The 25,220-nt window shown below is 41.7% G+C and overlaps 1 protein-coding gene across 1 annotated transcript in view; it reads right to left on the bottom strand.

Annotated features, from left to right (window-relative positions):
- The window catches only part of LOC102445414 (macrophage mannose receptor 1-like), a 69,360-nt gene that overhangs the window by 1,494 nt on the left and 42,646 nt on the right, over window positions 1-25,220 (bottom strand). The window contains exons 17-27 of the mRNA XM_006119500.4: window positions 24,399-24,499; window positions 23,696-23,838; window positions 20,153-20,267; window positions 19,367-19,548; window positions 18,663-18,765; window positions 14,550-14,779; window positions 10,981-11,146; window positions 7,052-7,201; window positions 5,882-5,998; window positions 4,249-4,416; window positions 341-382 (exon numbers count right to left, since the gene is read on the bottom strand). Of these exons, the coding sequence (XP_006119562.2) occupies window positions 341-382; window positions 4,249-4,416; window positions 5,882-5,998; window positions 7,052-7,201; window positions 10,981-11,146; window positions 14,550-14,779; window positions 18,663-18,765; window positions 19,367-19,548; window positions 20,153-20,267; window positions 23,696-23,838; window positions 24,399-24,499 (1,517 nt within the window). The remainder of the gene's footprint in view (window positions 1-340; window positions 383-4,248; window positions 4,417-5,881; window positions 5,999-7,051; window positions 7,202-10,980; window positions 11,147-14,549; window positions 14,780-18,662; window positions 18,766-19,366; window positions 19,549-20,152; window positions 20,268-23,695; window positions 23,839-24,398; window positions 24,500-25,220) is intronic.

Below are 25,220 nucleotides of genomic sequence, written 5' to 3'. Positions count from 1 at the left end.
TCTGGGGTCATTTTGCCCTGGGCTGGCCCAGGATTAGGGGAGTGGAAGGCAGCATTTTATACCTGTAGTTATTTTGCAGTTTGCAAAGGTAGTTTGACAGTAAAGAAGTGACACCACACAAAGGAGAACATGATGAAAGAACAGTCCTACCCGCTAATGTTATTCATAACTGACTCCATCTATGGAGGGAGAATTCTGCCCCTAAGCTTCAACAAGATATGTGAATATTTTAATACACTGAAATGCATTTGATACTAATTATGCCAGAAAATACTATAAATAATAGTTATTAATTTCAGAGGATACATCTTTGAAGTTATTTATGAGAAAATAGTCCTACCTTTCTTAATGATCAGATTCTCACTTGGTTCAGTGTCAATCACTTGCATAAAACAAAACAAAAAAAATCCGCATTTAGTCAAAATTTGCAAACATCTACATTTTACTGTTATGTATGATTAAAGCACACTCTATATAAACAATTGCTGTTTTAGTCATACTGTTTCATACATTTATTGTAGATGCATTTGCTAAATGAAACTAACAAAGATGAAGATTATGATAGCACCTATGATAAAGTGTGTAACTACTTTCTGAATGGTATCCTTCCTGCCTTATCCATCCACTGACTTTGATCTTTATCTACTCAGGTTTAACACCCTTTCTCCTGATACTTTATGCAGAGAGGTAGGGGGGTGGGCCACATAATATCTCCTCCCCCCCTTCTCTTCTATTTATTTTGAGTTTCCTTATCCTCTAATCATAACTCCGGTCATCTGAAGAAGTGGGCTGTGCCCACGAAACCTCATGATACCAGCTACATGTTTTGTTAGTCTATAAAGTGCTACCAGACCATTTGCTTACACTTTATCATGACGTTCATTATAGCAGAACCCAAACACTTTAGTAATAAAGGTCTCTTGATTAATGATCAAATAACATCAACCTGCTTCTTGATTAATAATCAAATAACATCCAAGCTCAGTGAGACCCTGCTTCATGAAGGTACTTAAGCATGTGAATAGTTGCACTGAATTGAATGGCATTACTCATGGGCTCAGAGTTGAACATGTGCCTAATGATCTTGTTTCTATGAATACAGATATTTGCACAGATAATAACTCATCTGATGAAGTTTTATGAATACAGATATTTGCACAGATAATAACTCATCTGATGAAGTTTTAGTCTCTAAGGGTATGTCTACACTACCACCCTAGTTCGAACTAGGGTGGTTAATGTAGGCAACCGGAGTTGCAAATGAAGCCCGGGATTTGAATTTCCCGGGCTTCATTTGCATGTTGCTGGGCGCCGCCATTTTTAAATGTCCGCTAGTTCGGACTCCGTGCCCGCGGCTACATGCGGCACGAACTAGGTAGTTCGGATTAGGCTTCCTAGTCCGAACTACTGTTACACCTCGTTCCACAAGGAGTAACGGTAGTTCGGAATAGGAAGCCTAATCTGAACTACCTAGTTCGTGCCGCATGTAGCCGCAGGCACAGAGTCTGAACTAGCGGACATTTAAAAATGGCGGCGCCCGGCAACATGCAAATGAAGCCCGGGAAATTCAAATCCCGGGCTTCATTTGCAACTCTGGTTGCCTACATTAACCACCCTAGTTCGAACTAGGGTGGTAGTATAGACGTACCCTCACATGCTACAGGACTGCTTGGTATATCACTGCAATAGTTATTCTTCCAGAAAGTGTTGGGAATTACTAAAACCATGTGTTTTGTTTTAGCTCATTTAATGCTAATTCACAAAGAATGGCTGGAGTCTTCCTTCCTCCTCCACTGCCTGGGATCACCATTGCGACTACTTTCCCTGTCGTACCTCTCAAGTAGTGCAAAGATACCAGATCCGGCCACAGCTTCCTCGTTGAGAATTCTTTCTATGGCAGGGCTCTTTTGATGGAAAGCCTCCAGAGCTGGCTCCTATCCCAACTGCCCACTCAGCCCTGCCCTAACTGATGGCCCTAAATGTTTTACTCTTACCTAGCATGTTCAAATCATGAAAAAATGCCCTGTAATATACACAGACTATTCAAGATATGCAGTATTAGGTTTTAGTTTAACATGTGTCAGCATTTGTCGCTCATGAATTTTGCATCTGCAGGGCTCATTTCTCAATCACTCCATTGTCTAATATGCAATTTCCCTGTGCTGTATAATGAGGGTGCTATTTACAAGGCTTTTAAAATTACCACCACTCCCCAATACTTAAATGGCAACTGAATGATTTTGAATTCAAGTGAAGATTTTGAATAAGGGCAGTGGGATTTCACTGCTATTAAAAGGCAGATTGTCTCTTTCAGACACAGTCCAGAAGAGGACCAGAACAGCCCTAATTGGAGCACCCCAAAACATTAGCTGGAGGGAGACGCAGAGCCTGCCAGTGCAGACAGGAGAGCAGAAGGAATGTGCCAACTATACCATCATGTGACCATAGCCATGCTCTCTTTCTGTCTTAGTTATGACTGGGCTCCATTTCAGGAAACAAAAGGATGGGAAGGCTTCTTGCTTGTTCACCCAACATTGTGTTTCCCTCGTAGGAGCTAGAGACAATCAGTCCCACAAGCACTAACAAAGTGTCAACAGTGACTGAGTATTTCCAATGAACTTGGCAACAAAAAATATGTTTTTTATGTTTGAGCTCGTGGTATAAGATACAGCTCAAATGCCTCAAATCAGACACACACAAATCTGGAAGGCCCTGATGGTACCACTTGCATGAAAAGCTGCTGTCTGACACAACTGTACCCTTATAGAAAAAAAGAGACTAATAATAGTAGGACTTATTCCAATCTGTGTGGGTTGCAAAATTGGATGGGAAATCAAGCCTTTATATCCTATTTGAACTGAGTCAGGAATACCACAAGAGTAGCACAGCTCATGATTTTTTGAAATATCTGCTTCCTGACAAAGGCAGCTGGTGCTGAGTTGCACAGAAATAAGATAAATGCTAACCAAACTCCTTTTTCTAACTTTTGAAAGATTTCTCTTTGAGTTCTGCATGAAGATCCAATTTAGTTATTGCTTAACTGGAATTGCCCTTCCTCTCTAGACACAGGAATACAGTACACCATGTACCTTCACATGGCAAAAGGAAGAAATGAGAATCCTTTAAAAGCACTTCTTGATCTCCAAAGATTAAAATAAAATAAAATAAAATAAATAAATAAGTCTGGAAAAGGAAAGGAAAGGAAAAAAAACCCCACGGAAATATTTAAAGAATTTCCAAATTCAGTAACACCCTGAATTATTACTTGAACATTCTTTTGTTTGTGCTCACAGAGTGCAACTATGCAGGAAAGTACAAATCTGTATGCAATACAAAATCTATAGCAGTAGGTAGAAGGAAAACCTGGAAGGAAAACCAGTGAAGTTACATACTGTTAGGCTACGTCTACACTGCAGGTTATTTTCCTTTTGTACAAGAGCGCCCATGGCGGTGTGGATGCTCTCTTGCGCAAGAAAGCTCTGATGGCCATTTTAGCCATAGGGCTTTCTTGAACAAGAAAATCATGTTGCCTGTCTACACTGCCTTCTTGTGGAAGAGCTCTTGTGCAAAAGGGCTTATTCCTCATGGGGAGAGGAATAACTCTTCTGGAAGAAGCTCTGTTTTCTGACGCTACACTGTAAATTTACTTGTGCAAGAACGAGTGTGCAGTGTAGGCACCCGGCAAGTTTTTGCGCAAGAACAGCTGTTCTTGCACAAAAAGCCTGCAGTGGAGATGTAGCCTTAGTTATCGGTAAGCCATCCGAGGCATACATTACATTTGCACAAGAATTGATTGGAGAGGCATATTCTGGTCCATTGAGTTTTGTAAAATTTAGGATTCTTTAAAAGTCTCATATACATTTTGTTACTTGCTCTTTCTTAAGTTTTGTTTTCCCTCCCAGTTAATACCTCACCCTAGCATGTTAGATTTCAATGGTATTATTTGCTTTAAGTATGGCCAGAGTCACATAGCATGTGCTGTGGCTTTTGATATTTCAGTGTGAAATGCAGAAAAACTGGCTGTCGGTTATATTTACGGATTATATTCTGAATGGGGACTTTAATCTGTGGTGTTTACCATATGTGAATGTTCAGACATTTTTGGCTATATGTTATAACAAGGAGCATTCTGGACACATTGTATTGCACATAGCACAAAGCGTGTGTGTTTTGTAGTATAGATACTATGGAATTACTACTAAAATAAAACCATCAATATCAAATTGTGTAACTAAACATATGACTTACTTTTTGGTTTCTTGCAAATGGACCCCTTTTGGTAAGAGCAGAGAATGGTATTCCAGTACCCAGATGATGCAGCCATTTCCACACAATACTCAAAAAGCTTACTCGAAGGCTCTTCTTTTTGCCAATTGACAAAATCTACTGCACTTTTGTCTAGCCATAACCATCGCCCTAATAACAAAATGATTTAATAGGGTAGAAATAACTCACTATGGATGATCTGATTAATATGTGTCAGTCTTAATTTATATTAAATTTTCTTAACTCCTTAAATCTCCTTATTTCATGATTTTTACAAACAGATTTTTACTTCCCTTTATTCTTTTCCCAAGGAAATGTTGTCTTTAGCTTTGCAAATTATGATTCTCCACAATGGAGAATTACACTTCCCTACTTTTCCATGATATATGCCCATATTTCTCAGTATACGGTGGACAAAAATTTCAAACTTGCATATTAGGCATCCAAATCCATAAAGATGGGATATATTTATTTAAGCACCTAACATCATATGTAGGCAGTTGTCACTGAAAAAGCATGATTATTTTGCTGAAATGCTGAAATATAGACTTACACACTTTAGGAACCTTGCTTTGAAAATTTTGATCATAGTTTTGAAAGGATATTATAGATACTGAAAATATTGGGAGACGGGAGGAGAAGAAAACCTTCTGGTTGACATTAGATTGAGGCTAGTTTGGTCCCTTCCATTTCAACATTCTCTTTATTTGTTCTCCAAAAACCCTATTTTCCTGCTAACCACAAGTCTACTGATTAACTATTCAGTAGCTGTGGAAACAAGACATTCTCTAGCCAGGTTCTCATTGCATTCTAAATGTAGGTACAAGTTAGAACTGCAAAGAAAGAGTCTTTGGGGCCAAATTTGGCCCTGGCTTTGTACCTTATGCACCATGCAAGTGAAGTGTAAAAGGACTGTAAAGTAGCTGCAAGAAGTTAGGGAGACTCGCTCTGGCACAAGTGCAGTGTAGGGCTAATTCAAGATGTGATATGCTGCTGTCAGCTGGCCGCGTGCTCCGCGGCTTTGCTCTGCTTTGCTCCCCGTCCCCCAGTCTCCTCTTGCAGGCCAGCAGTAGTGATGAGATAGGAAGAGGATATTCAAAGAGACAGGAGAGAGCATGCCATACAGCTCTTGGTGCTGTGTGAATTCTGGACTGTAGTGCAGTTCATAATATCTGTGGGAGACTTCTATGGGCAGCTCAAATTTAGGCCAGGGTCATTTTGGCCCCCAGGAAGCCAAGAATATGGGCAACACAAAGGCAGTTTTGTCTGTTCTTCCTAGGATCTACACCTACTGTGTTATGATCCTCATGAGATGTAAGAAAATCTGACCCGTTAAGCTTCTCTCTTTTACAATTTCTCTCCTTGTACACAATTTCTCTCTTTTACAATAGTTCATGGGACTTACTTTTGCAAGATGAAATCAATGCCTCCAAGTGAGATTTTCATATTCAGATCACATAACCCTCTAATGCATTTTTATAGCTGCTTAGTACTCTTTTTAGGTGAATTTCTATTTTCTATGCACCACAGCCAGATGTAATGATATATTTTAATCAGCTTTCAGTCTATTTAATGCAGAATATGTATGATTAAATAGAAAATCTAAAATAATTACCGTCAACATTTCTGTACATTCCTGTCCAAAACCCACTTATCTTTCCTTGATGTGGCTCAATGGTGTCTGCTAGAAATTTAGATTCATCTAAATCTTCTATTGAAACCAAAGTAGCACCTGCAACACATGAGAAAACAAATAAGCTGTATCCTGCCATAGAAACCAGTCACAGGTTATGGCTTCTGATGCAATACAAGGTTGTGTAATAAAAGCCCAGGCAGGTGGGTAGGTTAATAAGGTGTAAGTGAATGTATAAATAAAGACTGCAAGAGGTGCAGGGAAAGTGTGGGTCCTAATTGATGAAATCTGCAATAAAGAAATGTGGATTTCACCACAAACATAATTTGAAAACTTTAAGTTACATCACACAAACAGAGCATTCTTTTGAGACTATTGGAGAAATGCATTTTTATGGACAATATACACTGACAGCTGTCCACTTTTTTGGGGTAAAGAAGGCCCTGATAAAGGGCTCATTCCCCTGGACTGGGGTAACTTCTCTCTCCTCTCTCCACAAATGAGCCTGCAGCTCTGGGCGTTGGGGAAGCTTTGTGCAGCTGATTCTACCACCCCTTAAAGCGACACTGGAATGGAGTGATATGGGGGATGAGGAGCTGCTCTTGGATTGGTAATGGGTGAGTGGGGAAGGAACAAGCCAAAAGCAACAGCATCACGAGAAGGGAAGGAGATAGTTGCTTCTTACTTTCCCTCTCTAGGTTATTGGTGAATCCTATTATGATGAATTTTGCAGCTTTCTGGCAATGGGTGCAACCCCCTTTTGGACTATGCCCCAGCTGCTGACACATACTATGATATAACCTCAGTTTGGACATAGTTGTGCATGCTCCTATTTCTAAATTTATAAAGACACTGTCCAATGGTTTTGGCCAAAAATTGGGGATTGAATGTATTATTTTTTTAAATGAATGACATAATTATAGAAAAAAAAACCCTAAAAGAGCTATAAGTGACAAGGGAAACTGAGCAGCTTAGGTGAGCGAAATGCAAAACCAAGCAAACAGCATTAATAGTGAAAAATAAATTAAATGTTACAATTCTTTGTTTTGACACACAAAGCTTTTGCTATGTCAGGAGTACAATTAAGGATTTTAAAATGTGAATCTTACATGAACTTTAAAGTCTGACCACTTAATACAGGAGTACACTCACCTAATCGAATGCATTCAGTAGCAGATTCACCCCAGCTGGTACCGTGGGCATTAAAAAAGTAACAATGGCCACGAAAAGGAATCCAAGATACCTGGTTTCTTGATTTAGGACATTTTCCAGGGAGTTGTGGAGGTTCAGTAGGAGCTATGACTGTTAGGGAACAGTTAAAAACTGAAGTCATTGGGAATTTTGCTATTGACTTTAATAACTTAAAACAAATACAGTTCTTAAAAGTTACTTTAAAATGCTGTTAAGCATGTTATTGTAAGTAATCACTACTAGCTCAATAAGGATACCTAACATCAAAAGCTCATGGCAGGAGGCAAAAAGGCCAATTGCCCCAGGGCCTAGCGATTCAAAAGGCAGCCTGTAGGCTACTGATGCCCTTCCAGGAGCATGGAACCAGTACCACTAGCCACAGGTGCAACTGCAGATACTTAGGGCACAGCTGACTCTGATAAAAAGGAAGCTGCAGAGCATGCTGGGGGAGTCTGCTGTATGGAGCCAGAGGCAAGAGGCTGGCTTCCAAGAGTGCTGCACAGCTAGCACCAGGAATGGCCTAGCAAAGCCTGGAAGGCTCAAAGTACTCGGGATGGAAGCCGAAGGTGCTGGGGCTGCAGGGAAGTGTCCCAGGGAAGCGGGAGATGGTAGAGTTGGAGGAGAGGCAGTGAGGTGCTGCTGCTAAAAAGATCCTGAGTCAGGGCCCAGAATAGTGGGTGGGCCTGACCCCTCCTCTCAAGCCTGAGCAAATTTTCAAGTGATGAAAGTGCCCAGGATAGACTTCAGTTTGCCTCTGGTGTAAGAGACCAGACTGAGGACTGCTGTGGGCCCCTGAGACAAGTGAAAAGACAGGAGGGCTCTGTAGGAGGTATAGATTAATTGAATCAGATTGATTAATTGAATTATTCAAAATGGAATAATTTTCTAAAGTAAAAATTACAAGCAGGACATTTCTAGCCAGTTCCAATTATTGCATTGCATGGGACAATCTTACACTGGTGAAATATTAGTGTTGCAGCCTCTTGTTATGCAGCATTTTCTGCAATTAATCAAGTCACACCAATAATCAGTAACACAAATCAACTGCTTCTATGATCTGGTGCAGAAGCCTGGGGAGAAGGACTGGATGGAGTACAGCACAATCTGGCTATGCTCACAGTATTAGCAGCTTGCAAAGGCTACAGCTAACTACAAGATGTAAAATCAGAACTACTAAAACTCCAGGGCTGTGTCTAGACTGGCCAGTTTTTCCGCAATATCAGCTGCTTTTGCAGAAAAACTTGCCAGCTGTCTACACTGGCCGCTTGACTTTCCGCATGAACACTGACGATCATGCCAGTCTAGACGTAGCCCAGGTGAGTGATATATGTGCTTCTATCATATGGCCCACAAAGGGACAAGAAGCAGAAGTGAAAACTTCAATAGTATTTTCGGATTAAATCTAAAATTTAAATTAAACTTTTGGGATGCAAACTCATATGAGCTTGCATAAGCTTATTTTGACTCAGGTCAGCCAAAAATGTTCTACTTACTTTTAAGCTTCCTGTCACTATAGCTAACAGTAATTCCCCTGGGCTATGTCTAGACTGGCATGATTTTCCACAAATGCTTTTAACGGAAAAGTTTTTCCGTTAAAAGCATTTGTGGAAAAAAGCACTTTTTGCGGAAAAGCGTCCGTGCCAATCTAGATGAGCTTTTGCGCAAGAAAGCCCCAATCGCCATTTTCGCGATCAGGGCTTTTTTGCGCAAAATAATACCACGTTGTCTACACTGGCCCTCTTGCACAAAAGCATTTGAGCAAGAGGGCTTTTGCCCGAATGGGAGCAGCATAGTATTTCCTCAAGAACACTGACAATCTTACATGAGATCGTCCGTGTTCTTGTGCAAATTTAAGCGGACAGTGCAGACAGCTGGCAAGTTGCGGAAAAACTTGCCAGTCTAGATGCAGCCCAGCTGTAGCACAAAGGGTCAGATTTTCTGAAGCAGAAGAGGCTGCATTCTCTCCCAGATGATGGCTGGATATGTTTTAGTCATTGGCTGTGATAGGTTTGATATTTCAACTTGTCCACCAGTGATTTTTTTTTTTTTTTTGCCTCCTATAGCATATTAGCCAACAGTTAGGCTGTGTCTACATTGGTGCCATCTTGTGCAAAAGCCTAAACTTGCTGCATGTCTACACTGGCTGTGAGTTCTTGCGCAAGTACACTGACGTTCTAATGTATGAAATCAGTGCTTCTTGCGCAAGAACTCTGATGCTCCCGCTCAGAAATAAGTCCTCTTGTGCAACTGTTCCTGCGCAAGAGGCCAGTGTAGACACACAACATGAATTTCTTGAGCAAGAAAGCCCTATGGTTAAAATGGCCATCAGAGCTTTCTTGCAGAAGAGAGCATCTACACTGGCATAGATGCTTTTGTACAAAAGCACATCTCTTGTGCAAACACACATGCCAGTGTAGACACTCTCTTCTGGAAGAGTTTTTGCACAAGAACTCTTCCGCAAAAGAGTTCTTGTGCAAGATCACGCCAGTGTAGATGTAGCCTTTAAGGTATGTCTACACTACAGAGTTTTGTCAGAAAAATGGCTGTTTTTCCAACAAAATGTGAGTTATGTCCACACTGCAAGTGCATTCTCTTGCAAGTAAATTGAAAGAACAGAGGGATTTTTTACAATTCTCATTCTACGAGGAAGAAGCCTTTTTGCGAAAGAACTGTTTCGGAAAAAGTCGTGTATGGATGGAGAAGAGGGAGGTTTTTTTGGAAGAAGAGGGAAGAGGAAAAAGCACAGGTGCCCTGGTGGCCATTCTGTCCATCGCAATCACTGCTTACATGCGAGAGAGCGTCCAGGCAGTCTGGACACTCTCTTTCAAAAAAGCAGATTGCTTTTTCAATGCACTTTTCCAGTGTGGATGCTCTCTTTCACAAGAAGTTTTTTCACAAGATCTCTTCCAAAAAAAGCTTCTTGCACAAGAAGCCTGAAGTCGAGGGCTACGTCTAGACTGGCATGATTTTCTGCAAATGCTTTTAACGGAAAAGTTTTCCGTTAAAAGCATTTGCGGAAAAGAGCATCTAGATTGGCACGGACACTTTTCCGCAAAGGCACTTTTTGCGGAAAAGCGACCATGCCAATCTAGACACGGTTTTGCGCAAGAAAACTCCGATTGCCATTTTCACGATCAGGCTGTTTTGCGCAAAACAATACCGTGTTGTCTACACTGGCCCTCTTGCGCAAAAGCATTTGCGCAAGAGGGTTTTTGCCCAAACGGGAGCAGCATAGCATTTCCACAAGAAGCACTGATTTCAGACAGTAGGAAGTCAGTGTTCTTGTGGAAATTCAAGTGGCCAGTGTAGACAGTTGGTAAGTTTTTCCGCAAAAGCAAAAAACTTACCAGTCTAGATGCAGCCTAGATGTAACCTATGTCATTGTTTCCATAGCTAACTAGAGTAACCATCTATAACAATCCAGGCTACTTTCCAATTGTTGCAGTGTAGTGGCCTTATTGGCCAGAGCACCGGCATTTGTGCTACTGTATACAAATTGGTTGTTTTCCATTGGACTTTATTGATCAGTGCCAACTCCCCTAAATTCCTATGTATCCATTCAACTGGATAAAGAGACTCTATGTTAAGACTTTTAAAGTACTGACACATATTCTAGTAATACACATGTTCAGTTTGGCTTTTGGGGATAACTTTGAAATTGTATATTACTCATTGGTTATCTCCTGAGTCCCTAAAAGAAGCAACCATCTGTAACAATAAGTACTTGTTTGAAAAATGTAATTAATGTAAAATAGAGTTATGTATTTGATGGGTTCTCTCTCCGTTAATATGTTAAATAGTATATATTGTCGTAAAACCAAATCCAAGCTCTAGTGCAGGCTTTCAAATTCCTGAGCAACAAATTAAAACTGTTACGTTTAATTGATTACCATCAGACTGTTTGCAGACAGAGAAATAATTTTCATCACAGGATGCTGTCTTCCAGGTTCCATCAAGGTCTAGATAGACACAAGCTATTTCCTGTTTTGGTTCCCTTCTAGCCCAGTTAGAATATTTGATTTTCCTGTGATCAGTCCATCTGTAATAGCCATCAGTCTAAAAACCCAAATAACCTGAATTAACAAACAGTAGCTCATAGACACAAACGTGATATTCTGTGTTTACACTCTAGCCTCCTGTTTCAGATCAGGGAATATATATCCCCTTGTGATATATGTAGCACCATTTAGAAGGGAACAAATATGAAATTACTGGGGGAAGAAATAGAACATGCCTAATGCATGCAACCCTTCTGCCAGGGGGAGTCAGCACCAACAAGGACTAGGTTCAGTGTCTAAAGGTTTCTCTTAACTACACAAAGTAGAACTGGATTGAGCACAGTAATCTGGGAAACTAAATACTGCCCAGGGGAACCTCTCAAAGGTAACACTTCCCCACTCCAGGCCTGTGAGTGGGGCGGAGAGGAAAAGGGGCAATGCCCCAGGGACCTAGACAATTTAAAAGGGCTCAAGGGTGCCAGGCCCTGCCACCACCCAGGCTAAGGGAGGGTTCCTGCCCACCCCTCAATCCATGCCGCTCCTGGAAGTGTCCAGCACTGTCCTTGGGTTCCCAGGATGGGGGTGTCTTTGCGGCTCCTACTGGCCTGGACATGCAGCCAATGGAAGGGGGTGGTACCTGTGGGCAACTATATGTGGAGACCCTCTAGCCCCTCACTTAAGAGTTGGTGCCAAAAGGGTGTGCTGGTTATTTTCTGGAATTGCCTGAGGTAAGTTCTGTTCCCTGATCTCATCTTGCACCCCAAGCCTTGCCCTAGCCTAGAGCCTGCACTCAAACTTCTACCCAGAGCCTGTCCTTGCAATTCTTTTGCATCCAAATTCCCTCCCAGGGCCCAACCCCACACCCCTGTTCCACACACAAACTCCTCTCCAGACCCCAATGCTGCACCCTTTCCAGACCCCAAGTCCTTCCCAGAGCCTCACCCCAGACCTTCTTCTGGGGAAAGCTAGTAAGGGTGGAGACGAGAGAGGGGCGGAGAGAGGGGGTTGGACTGAGTGGGACCAGAGTCTTGGAGAAAGGGTGGAAGAGGGGCATCAGGGAAGGGGTGTGGCAGGGGCATAGTAAGGGTCTTTGGGGTCATGCAGTGAGACAGTTGGCAACTCTACCGGGGGGTGGGGGGAACTCATGGAAGCCCTGGCCATGCCAGCAGAGTGGACCCAATTGTACAGCTGGCAGCTCACTGGATGCCAGCCAGCACAAGTGCAGCGCTACTTAAATGTCAGGTGGACCAGGTCCACGGAGTGCAGCTTGTTCATGCCAGGATGAGGGAGCATTGACAGTTCTGCCCTAGGGCTTGAAATGGCTGTCTGCAGCCTGCATCACATGCAAACGCTGACTCCATGTACAATAAAATAAAGTTTGTATTAAAAAGGAAAGGAAAGCATTAATTTGGGAGAACACCTCAATTATGATTCAAAAGTACATGACCCTAAACCAACACCCACCTCACTGACTGTTGGGCTGTGTCCTTTAGTCTCTCCCCTGGTGGTGTGAAAGTAGGGCAAACAAATATCCCTTATCCAGTGCTTGATTGTAATGGAAGAGATGCTCAAGCAATTTTTTTACATTCGTAAGAGATGGAGCAAGCCTAGAGATGCTGGGGCCATGAACGGCCAAGCTTTGAGGTGCGGGGCTCAGCCATGGCAAAACCCAACACAAAGTAAGCACTGCTCTTAATGTACCTCTCCCCTGTCCATCTGGGTGCCCCCCCCCCCCCCCATTCACAGCTGGCAGTCTCTGGATTGCAAAGACCCAGAGTTCTAAGGTGCTTTGGGGACTGGTGGAGGTTTTAAGCAACGTCTTTGCTGCTGCAGTCTCTGTCTGCTGACACTGACCACTGCTATCTATTACCACTGGCCACCACTGTCTGCCTACCATGGTTGCATCTCTGCTATCAAACTCTGTAACCTATCTTTTAGTGATTTTAGCAGTGAGTGGGGAACCTCACTGATAGTGCAGTTTCTGAGTTGTCTTTTACTACAAGACTGTCTCCACACAGCATCTAAAGTGTAGCCCTTAGATCTGTTCAGCAGTAATGTCAGCTCATGGAATCACCAAGCAACAAAAACGGATTGTCATTTGAGTGTAATCAGCTCTGTCTTTAAGTGCTGGAGAGGGGAAGATGAAATGGTATGTGGATAGAGCTCATATTGCCATCTAGAACACCTGTCCTCAGCAATGTGCATCCTCATTAGTATTTGGGATCCTTACCTCCTGCTTAGCCAATGAGATTTAATTTAGGGTGACTCTCTACATCAGGGCATACTAAGTGCTGCTCTGCTGCCCTTTATTCATACAATATGGATAATAACATTTCACTCCCCGTGCATTTAATACTGAAGTGATTTCCAACCCAAAACTATCCAAAATTGGTCACTTAGGCACAGTATCTGTATCTATGCAAGCATGGTCTGCTTCATCTAAGTCTTTTCTACTGAGGTCATTCCAAAGCTGCTTAAACATTAAAATACCTTGCTGTCTTTAACGGAAAGGTAGGCCACCTGCGTGTTAATGTGATTCAGCCCGTTATGGAAGAGCAGGTTGCAAGATAAATGACTACGAGACATGATATGACTACCAAAACTGTATATGACTTAGCTAGAGGTCAACCAGCTAGAGACAAAACCTGGAAGGTAGCTCTCACTTCAGGGATCTGGGAAGTTTTGGTTTAGGATGGGGCACTGACAGGAAAAGTGCAGGGTGCTGGCGGTTTCTGCAAAGAAATTACGTTGATTAAGAGCATGAGGGAAATTGAAAGCATGGAAAAGGGAACTAAACAGAATTTAGAAGGATTCCAGGGAAGGATAAAATCAGGAGGAAAAGGTCTAGTCAATACTAGTAAACTCAAGATTTAATTAAGGATACAGAAAGTTTCCATACTTAATATTCCCAAACCCTGTTGTTGAAAAAACTGCCACAGACTGAAAATCAAAGAGAAGAAAAATGTTCCACAAGCACCACGTACCCTCTGCCGATCCACAGTGAACATGTATGTCTTTGCCAGCAGAATTTACACCCACCACAGCTACAATTGCTGGGATAAACAACCATCAAGCAGTGAAATATCGATCAAATAGCAGCCTCCTCAGAAACAGAAAATAATGTTCTTCTTCCATTTGCAACAGTTTTCCCTGTACTGTCTGAACACCCTTTCCTAGACTTCCCCTCCAACTGCTGATCAGCTTTCCTTACCCCATCTCCATTGCTCCTTTTCTCCAATTACTACTTGTGTCTCCTACTGTGACCTCCCCACTCCTCTAAGTGCACCTCAGAATACCTTTGAAGGACATTGTCAATGAAAAGTTTCCTACACAAACTGATGCTCAGTTTAAGACCATCAAAGCCCTATAAAGTGGATGAGGTCAAAATTGAATAGAAAGTTCAAGCTCTGTTTGGAGTAGCAGCTTACTATTCAAACCTCCCTTCTGTTTTGTGTTCTTACCACATTGCTGTTGAGACCAATCCATGCTGGCTCTCCAAACTGCAACACGTATAACCACAGGAATAAAGCACTATAGTGATCCAAAATGCTAGCAAGTTCTAAAGATTTTTTCTTGCAGTTGTTTCGTGCCTCTTCCCAATTCATTTTGGAGTGGATGATTGAATAGCTACAGTTACCATAATGAATTATGTCTGAGGCTGGAATTGCTGGGGAACGAAATAAATCAGGGTCTGTTTTGGAAGAAAAAAAAAGCAAAGAAAAAGTTGGCATGCCTGGTTAGTTGTACCATTGCACCATGAATAAAATCAGCATTACAAATTAAGTGGGACAGCCAATGTCTGAAGACACCAACATGTCTAAAAATCATTCCTCACATGCAACCCAATGAACTATAAACCTTGTGTTTGAATGATTAGTGGGACACTGAATCATGTTTGCTTGTCAAATCTAGAACTATGAATCCATGCCTCGCACAGGTCACAAGTGAAAATGAGGTGGGTGCTTGTCACAGTCTCTCTAACCAACTGAGAAATTCACCCTGAACAGACAGCACTTAAATCCTCAAAATATTATTACAGTTGGGGGGAGAATATTGCTGCCTAACAATGTGCAAAACAAACAAGAAAATATTCATTTTTCACTTTCCTGAGTTTAATATCATTGAAGAAGTCTGAGGTACAAACAAAACCAAACCAGTGTTCTTCCTCAGATGGTATGTATACAGAAATAATACACAAATACCTTGGCTAAGCTGTGCTCAGGGCAGGTCTGAAAAGATAGGGCAAAAATGGCTTAAAGCTGCTGTCTTTGTGCTTACACAGTTTTAACAACAACTGGGGAATGCTTTATGCCCGCCAGAGATTCCCTGCCATGGGAGCAGTGGATCTGATCCAAACTTCTGTTCTTCCAGTAGTACCAGCTGTGGCACCCAGGCTTCTATTAAGCTGTGACTAGCATTTCCTGCACTACTATCCACACATTTCCTTTTCCTCTGGACTCTCTAAGCATAAATGAGATTTGGTGCAACTGTTCTCCATCCACTTGCTACTCCACAGAAGTGGAGGAAAATTGGGTGGTGAGCTTTGCCCTATTGGGTAATGATAGCCAAATTGCATGAAGTCCTCACAGACCTAGATGAGTAGAATAATTTATTATCATGTCCTTAACTTGATCCCCAATAGTCACTTTTTCTCTAGTAATGATTCTTAAGGGGATCAGTTTTGTTAGTTATTCTCTATATTGTGGAAGTTATTGTTGGACTTGTTTTTTTATATATTAGCCAGCATTGTAGAGGCTGAGAGAGGGTATGTCTACACTACAGCGCTAGTTCGAACTAACTTAGTTCGAATTAGTTAATTCGAACTAAGCTAGTTCGAACTAACGCATCTAGAACTAAAAACTAGTTCGAACTAGCGTTTTGCTAGTTCGAACTAGCAAGTCCACATTGAGTGGACTCTGAACAGGGCTTAAGGATGGCCGGAAGCAGTGCCGGCAGGGCATAAAAGGAGGACTTAGAGCATGGAGATGCTGTCTCAGGCTAGCCGAGGGCTGCGCTTAAAGGGTCCCGACCCCCACCCCGGACACACAGTTCTAAGGGGTGCCCCGCTTGCAAAGAAGTTCTGGCTTGGATTGCCCTGAGTGCCCACACTGGGCACATCACACCACTCGGCCATCAGCCCGGCTGCACTTGCCGCAGGCTGCCATCTGGGGAGAAGGAGTAATTGGGGGGCTGCAGGAGAGCTTCCACCCCCAGAAGCCCGCAGAGCCAGCCCAGTCCTCCCCATCGGGGGCTCGTACCCCATTCCTCCCTCACCTCCTTCCACTTACCCTTCCTTAGCCCCCCTTCTTATTGATGTACAAAATAAAGATAACGTTTCTTCCAACATTGACTCTGTCTTTATTGAAAAAAAACTGGGGGAGACTGGGAAAAGGAGGTGGGAGAGGGGAAGAGAAAGGCTGGGAGAGGGGAGGGCAACTAACATGATCAGGGGTTGGGAACAGGTCCCAGATGAAGAAAGGCTACAGAGACTGGGACTGTTCAGCTTAGAAAAGAGGAGACGGAGGGGGGACAGGATAGAGGTCTCTAAAAGCAGGGGTTGGGTGGAGAGGGTGCATTCAGAAAAGTTCTTCCTGAGTTCCCCTAAAGAAGGACTAGAGGACACCAAAGGAAAGGAATGGGTAGCAGGCTTGAAACTAGTAAGAGAAAGTTGTTGTTGTTGTTGACAAAGCAAATAGTTAACCTGTGGAACTCCTTGCTGCAGGAGGCTGTGAAGGCTAGAACTAGAACAGAGTTGAAAGGGAAGTGAGATCAAGTCATGGACGTTGGGTCCATGGAGTGGTATTAGCCAGAGGGTAGGAGTGGTGTCCCTGCCCAAAGTTTGTGGAAGGCTGGAGAGGGATGGCACGAGACAAATGGCTTGGTCATTGTCTTCGGTCCATCCCCTCCAGGGTCCCTAGGGTTGGCCGCTGTGGGCAGACAGGCTACTGGGCTAGATGGACCTTTGGTCTGACCCAGGACGGCCATTGTAAGCTCAGGGCTCAGTGTCGGGGGTCTCAGTGGACCCCCTTGATTTTCATGCACACCTGGTCCTGGGTGGCCAGGCTGGTAGCTCTCCTGCCCTAGACGGCCACTTTCCTGTGCCTAGTGCGGAGATCGTGGACGAGGTCCACGATGTCCGCACTAGCCCAGGAAGGTGCCCGCCTCTTGCGGTCCAGGGCAAGCTCCCGGGAGCCGCCAGCCTGGTCCCGGCAAGAGGGGGTGGGCTGGGGGGCATCGGGTGGGTGGCTCTGTGCCGTGCCAGGTGCAGGGTCTGCTAGCTGGGTGCTGGCAGGCTTGCACCTGGCACGGGCACCGTAGCCAGCCCGTGCCCCTTTAAGGGGTCCGGGGCCGGGAGGGGGGCATAGAGTTTCCCTGGTGTTGGCCAGAGTGGCCACCAGGGAAACCTGGGGAGGGCTAGCCTCCCACTAGTTCGAACTAAAGGGCTACACAGCCCTTAGTTCGAACTAGCTAGTTCGAACTAGGCGTTAGTCCTCGTAAAATGAGGTTTACCTAGTTCGAACTAAGCGCTCCGCTAGTTCGATTCAAATTCGAACTAGCGGAGCGCTAGTGTAGCGCATAGGAAAGTTAGTTCGAACTAACGTCCGTTAGTTCGAACTAACTTTCTAGTGTAGACATACCCAGAGGTATTTATGATGTTCTTTTAAATTAAATAAGTGCATAGAAATCCACCACAGAATTATGTACAAGTGCATATATCAGCTCATGAGAGGCTCAAGACTAGAAAAAAACAAGGAAACAAAAAACAACTGCGGACATGAGATACAGAAGTAGAGTTTTCTAGAGAAGTTACGAGGACTTATCTACTTTACTGGGGTAAGCTGACATATGTTATGTCACTCCAGCTATATGAATAATGTAGCTGGAGTTGGCATAGCTTAGGTCGATTTACCTAAGTGTCTGCACTGCACTGTTTCAATGGGAGATGCTCTCTAGTCAACTTACCCCACTCTTCTCAGGGAGCTGGAGGACTGGAGTTGACCAGACTCTGCCATCAATTTAGCATTTCTTCACTAGACCCACTAAATCAACACCCACCACATTGATTGCAGCAGCATCCATCTTTCTGGTAATAAAGACAATCCCCTAGACATTGTACCTTGCCATGTAGTACCAGTTAAAATGCAGCAATTTTTTTGTAATTGCAACACACAAGTCCAACAGTGTCATAACCAATGGTATGGCATTTCAATATTATGAAACCAGTAATTGCTTATTAGCTTTTATTATAGTTAAGCCTTTTGGCCTATTTTCCCAGGACAAGCTTTTCAGAGGTGATTGTAAATCCTTCAGTTTTAGGGTGTTCAACTTGAGACCTCTTCAATGGTTCTGATTTTCAGAAAGTGCTGACAACAACCCCAGTCAAAATCACATCCTTTTGAGGGGTCTCAAGATGGATACCCAAAAATGTTACACGCTTCTGACAGAAGATGCAGCTTCTTGGCACCAGATGCTTGAGGTACTGGCAGCTACTGAATCTACGTAAACAAGGAACTCTAGGACTCAGAAGGGTTATTACATTGCTTTAACTTAGCAGGCTGATAAAATAAACTCACTGCTGTCCATCTGGCATATATAACTATTGTTCTGCTGACAGTCATTGTTTCCCCAGTACCCTTCCTCTTCTATAGATTTCTTCATCATTGCAATACAGTCAGTCTAGAGACACAGGATATATGAATTAGTAAAGTGAAAGAAAATTATGGCAAAACTCCCACAGAGGTCATTTATTAATAACCAGGTCTAATAAGTCTTTTTCTGCACTAATTTTTGATCCAGTAACATATTGCACATAAAATTATTTTCTTAAGAAAAGGAAACAAGTATTTACAATTTTGGGCGAAGGCAGGTTAAATATAATTTTTTTTAACAAGCAAATTGTACTTCAGGACTTGAATTTGATTGGTTCAAAAGCATTTGTCAAGTGCTACAAAGCCCTTACAATGCACCCAGACTATTATGCTATTACCATGTATCCTTTAGCATAAGATACAATAATGCAAAGTTTAAAAAAATACTCTCAAAGTATCATGCTTGTATAGTTCTTGATTTCTGAAAAAAAAAGATTTTTAATCAGAACTGCTGGTACACAGACACAATATAAAAAATCTGAACCCTCTTCTTGCAGTATCGCCTTTCACAGCACTTGGTGTTTACGTTGAATGAAAGGGTCTTAAATAAGAAGGAAGTTGAACAGTTTGCATAAAGCTTGACTCTGCTCCACAAGTAACTGTGGTTTCATCATATTTGTTCTGTTTACCTCCAATGTAATATATGTCCACTCCACAACCGTATAACGATCTCTAAATGGGAAATTTGTGGCCCACTTTGAATAGTCAAATAAACTCCCATCTGTCCAAAGATAATGGTGCTCCTCCTTAATATCATTCAGTCCAATCCAGGTTTCAGCCATGACATCCTTTAAATGGAAGGTGAGGAAGGCTGCAAAAAAACCCCAGAGGTACATGTTTTACAAAAGGGGATTCCCTGCCAGCATGTCCAAAACTTGGACCCAGGGAAAAATAATAATGAACATGAAATTCTTGCTCAAATATTGAATTTTAAAAACCTTGCAAATTCCACATTTTATAACTCAAAATTTAGTGTCTGATGGTGATATTGAAAGAAATGTCTGATACACAAATAGTAACGTAAAAGAGTTAGGAGGATTCAGTTAAGAATAATACAAGTCAAGATTTTTAGTATAAAAACTCTAATCACAGCTCCTTCGGAGAGCCTACAATAATAATACAGCAACAACATAGGTAATATGTATCTCCCATCCCCGAGGAGTTCAGCACCCTATGCATAGTGTGTTAAGCAAGGCAGTCAAGTACTATGGTAATGCATACTAGAACAGAACTTTAAGTTAGGTAGATATGATGTATTTTTCTCAAAGTCATTTTAATTACTTTTTATATATAAATTATTAGTGACAAAAATAGCATGCTTTACTGGAGTTTTATTATAGTTTTCGCCCACGTTTAGAAATGAGTTACAAATGACTTGACGTCTCATCTAGTAGTTAAGATACCAGATATTATACCTTGCACTTGTTCATTATGTATTGAAGCTAGGTTTCCTCCTAATTTTATGCAAGTGCTTCGGGCAGCATGCCAAGACAGTCTCTCTGTTTCACCGGACCCAAATATTTTATAACACTGTGGGAGGAAATGGATTAGAAAGACATTTTACTATTAAATACCAAAGAAAATGTAAGTCATGTAAATTTAAATGAAACAGCGATTATTTAAATCGCCGCTTCATTTTCCTATGCCTGGTAGCCTAATCTACATGCCTCTGGCGACAGAGGCATGTAGTCTAGACGTACAGCACATGCTAGGCGAATGTTTGAAATGCCAGATAAGAAGGGGTACAGGTGTCAGGGTGTGCAGTACTTCCAACCAGGATGGGTTTTGGAGAAGAATGTATGATAGAAGGTCTATTGATAAAGGATGTTGATTTCAGTGGTGAGCTAGAAGGGATGAATTCCTAATTGGCATGTCTATACTAGGCAATTATTTTGAAATAACTTATTAAATAAGTTTATTTGAAATAATTTATAATTCCAGAAATAACTATTTGAAAATAAGCTTATTCCCCAAGGAAAGCAGGAGTTATTATTTCAAATAACCAGCCCCTTATTTCAAAATAATGGGCTTGGTAATGTGGACGCTCTGCTTGTTATTTCAAAATAACTCCCTAGTGTAGACTCAGGCTCAGAATGTCCAAGCCTGAACTGTCCTGGATTAATGATATCTGGTCCAGCTTCATTAGTGAGTTTAGGCAATAATTTTAGAATAAGATGAAATTTAATAATCGGTGTCCAAAGGAAAAGAAGGAGCTAAACAACATGATGCAGACTGAGTTAAATCCACTTGTTTTGGCAGCACCCTACTGGTTTTCTTTTGTCAGTTGAGAAGGAGTTGTGATCTAATGGACAGAATATTGAACAGGGATTTAAAAACCCTACGTCCTATTCCTGGCTCTGCCCCTAGCTTGCTAGTTGACCTTGGGCAAATCATTTCATCTCTCTGGGCCTTAGTTTTCTGACCTGTAATAATGGGGATGATGATACTAACTTCCTTTTTAATGTGTTTTGAGATCTACTGAAGAAAACAGCTATATAGGGGCATGTCTAAACTACATTTCTTTTTGAAAGAGGATTTCTTCCAATCTCACTTTCGAGAGAGGCTTCGTTGTCACGAAAGCAGAGGGACAAGGGACACTACACTGGTATTTTTTTAAAGGCAGGTTTTGATATGGGAGGCAGTGCTCAGGCAACTGGCTAGAGAGCTGTGTGTGGTATATGCCATAAGGTTCTGGTTCATCCATACTTACTTAAGCAGCGTCTCACCCGCTGCACTGCAATTGATACCCAAGCGATGCCAAGAATTTGCTTTCTACATCATCATCGATAAATATCTAACTCCTAGGCTATGTCTAGACTACATAGAATTTTCAAAAGAGGATCTTTAGTGAAAGTAGTCTGGATGCATTTTTTCAGAAAAAAACCCATTCTTTAAAAAAGGAGGTTTACGCGTTTTTTTCGAAAAAGGGTTTTTTTTTCCGAAAAAACCTGCATCCAGACTACTTTCACTTTTGAAAGATCCTCAATCAGAAGAAGATATGCAAATTCCTGGGGAATTTGCATATTCTCTTTCTAAAATTCTACATAGTCTAGACATAGCCTAAGAGTTAGATATTTATCGATATTGTTGATGATGTAAAATGCTGGAGTTTTTAATATGTACTTTAAGGTCTAAGAATGTGTTGTCTGCTGGAGTCATTTTGGCTATGTCTGCCCTGACAAGTGGTGTGTAGAAAGCAGACTCTTGGCATCTCACGGGTATCAAACAGCAGTGCAGCGGGTCAGGCGCTGCTTATGTAAGTACGGATGCACCAGAACCTTATGGCATATACAACACACATCTCTCTAGCCGGTTGCCTGAGCACTGCCTCCCATATCAATACCTGCCTTTAAAAAAATACCAGTGTAGTATCCTTTGTCCCTCTGCTTTCCTGACAACGAAGCTGTTCCCTGCCACAGGGAGTGTCTCCAACAGCAGCACCTCCTTTCTGACACAGCATTTCCCCCCATCTTCCCCTTGCCAGAATCCCCTCTGCCAGAGCCTTTCATTGCCACAGTGAGCTACATGCTGCAGTGTGGCTGTAGCCTGCTTTCCACTGTGGTAAATAGCCACATGTACCCTGCACACCACTGTCGCAAGTGTAGACAAAGGCTTTGTGGTCAGTTCAAATGGAGCTTGTAATAAAGGAAACATATAGTTTGCTTCCTTATTGAAGACATTTTCCTGTTCATTCTTTTTCTGAATGTTAGCCAAACTGAAGTTACTTACACGGTACATTTATAAATGCTAGTGATTTCCTGAAAATATTATTACCTAAGTACTGTTTGGAGTAGCAAAAGAATAAGCAGAGAATTTTACCTTTGAGTATTTCTAGCAGGTTTGTTTTAGGGATGAGAAAGTGGTCTGCTCTGGAGCAAACTTCATCTACAGTGTGTTTCAGAGGGGTAGCTGTATAAGTCTATTTCAGAAAAAAAATCCTAGTTCCTAGACTCTAGTCTTTAAGGCGCCACAGGACTACTCAGTTGTATTCATTGTTGCCATTTCTGCTTTTCCAGATCTCTGATTCTCGTGAAAATTTCTGCTAGTGTCAAATAGATACCTGCTTTGAAGTGAAAGGTGTGGTATCAATTTACATTTGCTGAGGCTCTGACCCACTGGGTAATCAATCTTTTATAAAGTTTAATGAATAACTAAACTCCCTAACCAGGCATAGTTTGAGCAGTGACCTAGGTGGACAGAAATTGAGAAGGTTTTTCAATCAGCGATTATATATATAGAACCAAGAAGATATGATTCTCTTTTCATAATGTTGGTACAAAAAATTATCCTGATTTATCTGAGAGCTGATTGACTAGAGAGGTATATTTTTATTAATGAAACTAGCCACTTCCCTCTTTTTCTGCCTTTGTATAGGAGGAGTAGTTCCTTTTTTCATGTTCTTGTGGTCATGTGTATTTCAATTTACCATAGCAAAGAAACAATGTAGTTATTTCCCCAAAAGGTTTAATATTTGTTTACCTCTTGAGCAAGTCAGTTTGATTATATTTAAGATGACAACTTTAGATGTCCTGCTATTTACTTAATGTGGATCTAATGTATTTTTCCAGTTAAACCTCATTCAGAAAATTGTTTATGCTTTCTGTGCAAAAGAACAGTTGGTATTTTCATTCATTAAACTTGTATAAAACAAACACAAATTGCAGAAAAAGGAAGGGTAACTGGTTTAGGCCTAACAAAACAACAACAACCAAAAAACAACAAAAGCAAAAACAAAAACAAAAAACTCCACTATTAAAGGTACTTAAAATGCCCAAATTAATTCATTAAAGGTTTAAATATGTGTATGACATCACCAAAATGGCCCCAACCAGCTTATAAAAATGCAACTTAAAATGAAACATGTCTAAAGCTGCATAGAAAGATGTATAAGAAAATAATAATTACTTTGTTCCATATTTAATATCCCCCCAAAATACTGTAGATGTTTGTCTCTGTACCTTATTATTAAACAAAAGCCAGTTTTCAGGGCATCCTCCCAGAGGAGAACGTGCTGTTGGAGCAAAATCTGAATGAGTAGAATGGTTGTGCCTTTCACAGATAAAGGCATTTCGAATACCACAGCTTATGTCATTCCAATAGCCTGAAATTAAGTTAAACAGAGAAAATCAGTTTCTCAGACTGACATTTTTAGTATCACCCTCAGAACGGTGAGCCTCTGACCTTGTCACTTAAACAGAATTGAGATTTCATTGGAGACATAGGGTACGTCTAGACTACAGGCTTTTGTCGACGGAAGTTTTGTCGACAGATAATGTCAACAAAGCTTCTGTCAACAAAGAGCGTCTAGACTACATTCAGTTCTGTCGACAAAGCGAGCTGCTTTGTCGACAAAACCCTGTAGTCTAGACACAACCCTAGATGCAATAACACCTTCTGTCGACAGAACTCTGTAGTCTAGACACACCCATAGAGAGCAACAACTTTACCCCACGCCCATCAGAACTCATTCCTTCACATTTGTCCTTCCCAAAGGATTGAGGCTTACGATTGTCTTACTTCCTACACATTTGTAATTAAAATCTATCACTGTATGCTATATATCTGTTTATTTCTTAATATTAGAAGAGGAGGGATTTTTACACAAATTTGGCACCTTATTAACATAAATATCTATTCCATAACTATTGTCCCATTACTTACCAAAATCTTTGTTCATGACCACACAGTTTTCATCATTATTTGCAAAGTTGGGTTCATTTGGGGCCCAGGCTACATAGTTTACTGGGGTTCCATCCAGCCAGCTAAAAGAAACAATATGACAGCAGCTACTGGACATCTAGCCTCATAATTGCTTTAGCATTACAGGAATTGTTTGGCAAAACATTGAAGAGAAATACCATTCGTAATAGTGGCAGTTACACAGTAAAAGCCCTGCACATCACATAGCTGATATAGTCTTTATTCATTACTATTGCTATCATTTATTGTTTGTATAATCCTAGCATCTTCAGACCACAGTTTTATTGTTACTAGTACAGACACATAGAAAAGTCAGGTCCTTCCCCAAAAGCTGAGAAACCTTGAAACCTCAAGCTCCCAGCAGTGTCCTAGTCACCCCTTTGTTACCTCAATATTTTTTCATGCTGGGTGTCACTGCACGCATGGTCTGCATTTGCTTTCTTTTTACGTGACATGCTGGTGTGGAAAAATTAACTTGTTTCTAACACCTCATTTGACTTCTCTTTCTCTTAATGCTCCCTAGGGAAACTAGCATTGGCAGTGCCTGCCCCTTCTCCACCAAAAGCCCTTTCAAACCATGGACAGGTGATTTGTGCTAGCACTCAGGAGGTGCACTAACCCCCATGACAGTACCAACATTTTAATTACTAAATAGGGTGACTCCATGTGCCACCTCCCTGCATCTCCCCCCCCCCCCCCCGAAGACATCAGTCACCCCTGCAAGCATGCTTCTAAAACAGTAATTCTCAAACTGTGGCCCACTGATGATCCTCAGAGAACTAT

This window comes from Pelodiscus sinensis, chromosome 2, assembly GCF_049634645.1.
Source record: "Pelodiscus sinensis isolate JC-2024 chromosome 2, ASM4963464v1, whole genome shotgun sequence".
Lineage (NCBI taxonomy): Eukaryota > Metazoa > Chordata > Testudines > Trionychidae > Pelodiscus > Pelodiscus sinensis.
This window is presented reverse-complemented; position numbering and strand designations above follow the sequence as displayed.